Raw genomic sequence first — 8,039 nt, 5'->3', positions numbered from 1 at the left:
TCGATCTATTCAAAACCACACTGTATCGAAGCGAGGTCACGTATTTAGCCCGTTTCGAAGGTTTTCCACGTACGAAATGAACGTAGATACATGCGTGCTGCGTATGGAACATCGCAATCTCTCTAGTTGATTTGTTTTATCATGGAAATAGTAGATGGTTTTATTCAGCTATACTTTTTGTTAACTCTGTTTTCATGTATACATGTATTCTTATTTGTATCTGTTTTTTTGCGCCTTGGATTAGATTTAATTGTTTAGATAAATGACACATTATAAATGCTTATTTATTATTATTATTATTATTATTATTATTATTATTATTATTATTATTATTATTATTATTATTATTATTATTTATTTATTATTATTATCGCAATTATTCATAACCCTGCTGCTGATGGAAGAGTTGTGCTTTGTACTGGCCGATGATAGTGTATTTCCGTCGCACCTTAAAAGAAAAGGAGAGAAAAGAAAGTTATTTTGAATTTTTGAATATTTTGAACAATTTGGTTTTATCTAGGTTTTATAGAGACCTTGATATACAGGGGCGAACTTCGCTATTCCGAAGGTTCGCTATTCCGAAGGTTCACTATTCCGAAAATTAAAAAGGTCCTCTATTACGAAGGTTCTCTATTCCGAAAACAGAAAAGGTTCTCTATTCCGAAAACAGAAAAGGTTCTCTATTCCGAATATGAAAAAGGGTTCTCTATTCCGAATATGAAAAAATGGGTTCTCTATTCCGAAAACGAAAGAAGGTTCTTTATTCCGATATAAGCACCGTGTTCTCTACTCCAAAAATGAAAAAAGGTTCTCTATTCCGAATATGAAAAAAGGGTTCTCCATTCCGAAATCTGGGGCCCGTGACCTTTGACCTCTGGGGTCAAGATGGGCAAAGGATAAATCTACGGGGTAGGGCCCATTAGTGATCACATATGGGCCCTGGGGCCTTTGTCGTTTTAGCGCTAGCCTTGACAGAATGATGTGTTTGATGACGGAGGAAAAGGCCCTAAAAGAAACCAAGTAAAGTTTTTTGGTAGCCATGATGTTACGAATTCCACTGCATATAATAACATATTCAGAATAGAGAACCTTTTTTCATATTCGGAGTAGAGAACACGGTGACTTGTTTCGGTATAAAGAACCTTTATTCGTTTTCGGAATAGAGAACACATATTTGAATATTCGGAATAGAGAACCTTTCTTTTCTCGGAATAGAGAACCTGTTTGTGTTTTGGGAATTTTCGGAATAGAGAACCTTCGGAATAGAGAACCGTTTTTTCGGAATAGCGAACCTTTAATTACATTCGGAATAGCGAATGGTAAAATTACACGTTCGGAAAAGCGAACCTTTGCAATAGCGAACCTTTGGAATGGCGGACCTTCGGAATAGCGAGAGGACCCCATATACAGTGTGTATCAAAATTAAGTATACAGTTTGAAAAATGCCGCTAGATTAAAGTATGAGGTCTGTGATCAAAATTCTCTAGATGATAACTTAATCAACATCTTGTCCTCCTATAGCTGAAAAATCACCGGCGTGTGACCAATAATAAGGATTTGGTGGCTACTTTTGTGTACCGAGTCCAAAAAGCAGTTGCGCGAAGTCAAATAATATCAAAACAACATATAAATCACAAAAAAAGTCTCACCACTTTCTTTACTGTTAACAGTTATTGACAGTTTTAGTCTTAGTCTTCCACATGCCCACAATTCTTCTGTATGCAGATTTCGGCTTTTCTCAACATGACGTTCACACCACATCCAATAAGAGGTCTGTCCTGCCAGAGAATGTCAACTTGTGCAATTATGCGTCTCTGAAGTTCATCAAGGTCTGCAGGAGGACTTGTGAAAACATTTAATGCAAACTCTGCTTCATCGCCAATGATGAAATCTTCCAGGAAACGTAGAGGACGGGTAAGATGCCACTGACAGAACACAGTGCGACGTTGGTGATCTGATAGGGATGAAATCGCAAGTCATAAACGAGTTATTCTGTTAAAGGTTGCAGATGGTATTCCAAGTCCATTTCGATGGCAGCTAATTTGACCTCCTGCTTGCCCCGCCTGCAGAGTGTTACGGCCTGCCAGGATATTAGCGGGTGCGATAGTACACTGCAACAAGGAAGGCCCTTTGCTCTGGCGTGTACTGGGGAGTATCCATTTTAATGTTGCTATTCTTCTTGTCAAGTAAAACCTAGCATATGTAAGGAGATAGTTGCCCAGATTGACCAAAAGTCGTGTGTTATGTAACTCACATATGCACAGGATTGGTACCCTAACAATAAGGACAAATGATCTGTATACCCGCATGTTTCTCTTGGGTACACAACAATAACAAGCACCGGGCATTTAAACCCAATTGACTTCGCGCAACTGCATTTTGTACTCGGCTCACAATAGTAGCCACCAATTCCTTATTAATGGTCACACGCCAGTGATTTTTCAGCTGTACCGTAGGAGGACAAGATATTGATTAAGTTATCAACTAGATAATTTTGACAAAAGACCTCATACTTTTAATCTAGCGGCATTTTTCAAACTGTATACTTCATTTTGATACACACTGTATAAGACTTGTTTTGATCGGATTCATGAATTGTATAAATATACCCATCATATACGGCGTCAATCCTGGAAGGAGATGAGACATCCCCCGGACCCTACACCCTTTTCAGTCCCTTTTTTTGGCAATACAGTCCCAATGTCCCACTTTCCATGATGGATTGACGCTGTTGGCCGTAACTATACGATTTACGCTATATTTTCAATTAGCATTTTAGAGGCTGCAAAGAGTGGGTATAAGTCTTTTGAATTTGGCGGGTTTTACCCATATTGAATACTGCCCTAGCTCCTATTCTGTACGCCATGCTTCAAAAAGGCTAATACGTTATTATTAGTGAGGAATACCCCACCGTCGCGTCTTTTATTTATGGGTGTCAATCGCGCTACGGTGGGGAATGAATACGTACATTTCACAATAATAATAGCAAGTGCCGGTCCATTCAATGGACCGCTCGAAACAAACTCGCGAGCAGAATATATCAACGGATTCAATACAATAATCAGTTGGGGGCACTCATAATTCACGGACGTCTTTGATATCAAATACTTTTGAAGCGCCATGTCACATAACAGTATCATATTTCAGAGACGTCTCATAAATCACATACTCCCTAGTTTCAATACCCAGTCGCAAACGATATTAGTAATTTTGGTGAACGTGCCAGCGCAATGGGAATAATTTTGTGAGTAGGCCTTATCAGGGTTGTAGCTAGCCCAAGTTGAGTGCCTGCTAATTTTACTATCCAATTCAACAAAACTCTGTGAATATTTGTAAAATTTTCTTACAATTTTCTTACAAAATGGTTCCCACGAATATCTGTTTTGGTATATTTGTATATCTGATTTTCAGATAATATATGTATGAATACGCCCAAATTGGGTTATTTACTTCGACAACGTTACAACCTTATTAAACATGTGGCTAGTGCAGTGCCTGACCTTTTATGTTTGCGTTCCCGGTACAAGTTTCTTTTGGTGTCAATTTTTAAATCAATGCAGCAGAAGCTACATGATGCAGTCATGTCTACAGTAGAATTCATCTCGACCTTTGCATGACTTAACCCCATTAAAAGCTATTAAACCAAGATAACACTCATTGAAACAGCTCAACTGATTAAATCGGATCTTCTCTGGTTGTGCACAAGTGTCTGTTTTCATGTGCGATATCGCAATAAAGCTGGTATTATAGCTTCAGTTGGGTAACCGATTATAAAGGAAACGAAAGGAAACAATGGTATGTGTACCTTTGTTCACGAAATGAGACAATTGCCTGCTTTTTGTAAACCAGCATTCTTGAAAATGAGCAACATAATGATTGTTGACTTAACACGGTTTGGAAATAATTTCTTCATATTTTTGGTGTTATCTGTCGTTTACATATCCTTCCTAAAACACAAAAGTGCGACCCTCTCCAAACACCTAAATTAGCTAAATATTTAGGACATGTTACAAAACTATGTTGTCTAGAATTTTAGAAGAGTACTTGTAATATTGGCCGGTTATTTTTCACACAGCGACGTTAACTAGGCAATGTACTATTACCTATAACATTAACTAAAACACCAAAGTACGAATATTTCCAAACATCTAAATTAGCTAAAATTTAGGACATGTTAAAAACTATATTTTCTAGAACTTTAGAAGAGTACTTTTAATATTGGCCGGTTATTTTTCACACAGCGACGTTAACTAGTCATATCCCCATACTTTTAACGTAGGGCTATTTGTAGAGGTCACGCGTCAATGGGAAAGAGCACTGTGTATTGTGTATAGGAAAACGGACAGTAACTGCAGTATGAGTTTTAAGACTTGCTCATGCAAGGGGAAAATCTTTCCTTTATTTTGATTCTTATACTTCTTATAGTAAAACGAATACCAATAATGGACCATGCTTTGGCATATGTCACAAACGTTACGAACCTTTACACAGGTCATACTGTACAATAATATTATGACGGATTATTGATAGGTTTTAAGGATTGTGGATATGATTAGAGTTTGGATTAGCCATGGCCGCCCCACTTTTTTGCAGTTAACCCCATTTATCACTGGTTCCAAGCATTCAACTTACTTTCGTGCAAAATCATCGGTAAAGCCACAAGAAGCAGAATGACAACGGGTATAACAGCAACAAGCACAGTCAATACCAATGTCCGTTTGTCCTTCGATCTCTCTTCCACTGTCTTTGGTCTCACCAAGATTATCTTATCTTGATTAGATTTGTATCCCACAGATCCAATCAGATCTGAAGTGTCCCAATCATTCGTTGTGTTAATACATTGAATTTGCATTGATAAAGTCGCATTTAGTTTGTTTGCTGTTCCATCTCTGTTTGTTGATGCTGCAGGAGTTTGAACAGCGTTTTCAGTACGTGTTTCAACATCAATAGCCGTCTCCTCTTTATCCTTAATGTGATATTCAGGTTTGGTATTGGTAACAGAATTTATTTGTTGATCTGTTTTGGTGGTCGTTGATTCGTGATCTTGATGTGTCTCTAGTGATGCCATTATTTACCGCATGCATCCCCTTTTTTATACTGAAACAACAACACAAAATAGCAACACAAAATAAGAGCACTTACTAGTAGTTCAAATTTAATACCACTTCCACTATACTCCAATTTTGAAAGAAAAAGATTGCTTGAATCATATATATCTATGCTTGAACATGTCGAACGCAATGCAATCTCTCAATTAACTATATTATTTATTGTTGTACTAAATTATGCATTTTGTATGGTTTCTAAACCTAAGTCCGTATAATTTTGTAAAAGTTTTTCGAAAAGGAAAGGTATACCTCAACATGACTTTGTGCCAAAACAAACGCTCCCCTGGCCCTGTCGACGATTAAAAAATGCTTGCACTGACATCCATGGTGTATACACATTCTACAGCCTGTCTCAAAAAAAATTGTGCAAGTGGAAATCACCATCTTTGGCAAAATAGAAAATACTATTGTGACATGATGCTTACATCAACGTCAAGGGATCAGTCCTAGCATTCAGATACCGTTTGTTTCATTCATTTTGGTTTCGGCAATCCAGAAATCTGCTTCACTAAACACAAATGTATGAAAACACTTTTGTGACACTTTTTAGGAAATTGAATAGAAAATATATATCTAAATACCTGTACAGTACAGTTAAAGGGCAGGTCTATTGCAAAAACAAGTGTATCTCTATTCGAGGAGAATAATCATTACAATTTTTTTATGCGTATTTCTCCTGAAAAAAGAGAAATTGTGTGTGTAAAGTTCGGGCTCGTACGTGTTCTTCCCCCGTTTGAAGCGAAATTATTCAAGGCAGCCGGCTGATGACGTAAGTAAATGAAGCGGACACTATATCATGCTCTCATTTACTTGTGTGACACAATCACAATCACAATCACTTTGACAAGTTTGATATTAGCAACAATGAGTTGTACTATTATTTACCATAACAATGCTGCATAACAATATGCAGACTGTTGTTCTCATTTCGGAAACAAAGCCTCACACAGTATTGTTACTATGCGTTTGCTTTGTAATATTTCATCCAACTGAAACTATAATAACTATAGCATTGCAATATCGCACAGGGAAATCAGATACATGAGTTTGTGGACTTAACACGGTTTATATGCTAGTCTCAGATTGATCACGCTGAAATTCTAAGCTCAAATTATTTTTTTATTTTTTAGCCCAAATATTTCTCATGATATTGATATACATATGAATTGTAATATCACAATTTACTAATATATTAAAAAAAAAGCGGCTGATTTTATCCATATGTTTAAAAACCATCATCATGTAGCCAACATCAACAACATGAATTGCCGCAGTAACTGAAAACCTGCGAACGAGGCTGCAAGCAGGGTGGTCACGTCCCAATTTTGCTCTGCCAATTTTTTAAATTATTTTTGCTCTGTTTTATTATATGTGTGTTTTTTGGATAAATCCTGTTTTGAGTAACATTTGCAACTGTTTAGCTACCCACCGAAGTGATTTTTGAAGAAATTGTGACTTTGCAAAGTGAAATTTTAGCCGTTTTTCTACCAACGGATTTTCGCGCCACACGACGAAGCGAGGAATTCCACGCCTTCGCCCGAAAAGTGGATTTTGTGACACCAATTACCAGCGTCTTTACTGTGTGAAATTTATACTTCCTCCATCCATCCTTGGTATTGAGAATACTTCAGCTTCGCCTTACCAATTGTGTGACAATTTCGAGTGTTTTCAGCGTTTTATATTGCGGATTTTTGTGAACTTTGTGATACGAAAATCCCGAGTGTTTTACTATTGGATTACTAGTCTTCACCAAGTCTCATCCACCTTCAAATCTACGTGCAATGTTCGACGCCTTGCCATCCTCTCTTCAAGTCAGCTAAGTGCAATCAAACTTAATATTGTATTTACTTATATTTTCTGTAAGAAGTGAACTTTATGTTAAAAACAATTTTTAACTGCTCAACAAGCAATATAAACTCCTCAACAAAAGTTTGGAAAGATTTTTCAAGCATCTGTATCTCAAATTATTTGTGACATATTCATATCGTGTTGTATATCACTGGATAGCTACAATACTCCCCTTTACAATGACACCCCATTTGAAACAATGGCATTTTTCACGGCTGAGTACACGCCTTATAAATGTTGTGAGGTCTCAAAAAGAATTTGCCAAATTGACCATTATTATGTGCAGCAAGCTGCAATCCCATAACTTCACAATCTGGGACCTAATGCAATCCTCCAAGGTGACACCGCTCGCCCCACATAGTCACGGTAGTCAACGATTATGGGAGAATATGGGAGCAGAGTCAAAATGGCCTGCCATCTGGCCAGACCCGGGGGCCAGACCTCAACCCGATTGAACACTTGTGGGACCACCTTGAACGTGCTGTGCGTGCCAGAGAAGCCCATATGCAACCACATTGAATGACCTGCGACGAATCCTTGTTGAAGAATGGAATTCCATCCCACAGTAACGTGTAACCAGATCGGTGAGCAGCATGAGGAGAAGGTGCCTGACTATTGTGGCTGCCTGTGTTTTTTCCACCCGCTATTGAGGTTAGTGGCTAGCTTTTTTGAGCACAGAATAATGGTCAATTTGGCAAATTCTGTTTGAGACCCCACTACATTCACAAGGCGTGTACTCAGCCGTGAAAAATGTTGTTGTTTCAAATATGGTGTCATTGTAAAGGGGAGTATTGTAGCTATCCAGTGATATGCAACACGATATGAATATATGTCACAAATAATTGGAGATACAGATGCTTGTAAAAACTTTCCAAACTTTTGTTGAGGAGTTTAGTTAGCAGAGACCATCTTCGACTTCCCGACGTGGCAACGAAATTTGCAGGTAGCTAACGAGGTATAATTCCACGATCTGAGAGTAAAGAGGAGAGCACACAAATAGGCCAAATCATTGATTTGAGAGTCTCTCAGATGCGCTAAAACATCGATCTGAGAGTCTCTCAAATCGGCTAAATCATCGATTTG

The 8,039-nt window shown here is 37.8% G+C and overlaps 1 protein-coding gene across 1 annotated transcript; it reads right to left on the bottom strand.

Annotated features, from left to right (window-relative positions):
- Window positions 1-365: 365 nt before the first annotated feature.
- LOC140151795 (uncharacterized) lies at window positions 366-5,091 on the bottom strand. The gene is made up of 2 exons (XM_072174132.1): window positions 4,633-5,091; window positions 366-448 (listed from the first exon to the last, which is right to left on the bottom strand). Exons 1-2 carry the CDS (start codon window positions 5,066-5,068, stop codon window positions 381-383), a joined length of 504 nt encoding a protein of 167 aa, XP_072030233.1. The 5' UTR covers window positions 5,069-5,091; the 3' UTR covers window positions 366-380.
- Between the last annotated feature and the right edge of the window lie 2,948 nt (window positions 5,092-8,039).

Source organism: Amphiura filiformis, chromosome 5 (assembly GCF_039555335.1).
Source record: "Amphiura filiformis chromosome 5, Afil_fr2py, whole genome shotgun sequence".
Taxonomy (NCBI): Eukaryota; Metazoa; Echinodermata; class Ophiuroidea; order Amphilepidida; family Amphiuridae; genus Amphiura; species Amphiura filiformis.
Note: the sequence above shows the minus strand (reverse complement) of the source record. Positions and strands in the feature narration are given on the sequence as shown.

Coding starts and splice junctions, on each gene's coding strand:
- LOC140151795 (XM_072174132.1), bottom strand. CDS start 5,068: ATGGCATCACTAGAGACACATCAAGATCACGAATCAACGACCACCAAA. Junction 449..4,632: donor ACCGATGATTTTGCACGAAA/GTAAGTTGAATG, acceptor TTTTCTTTTAAG/GTGCGACGGAAATACACTAT.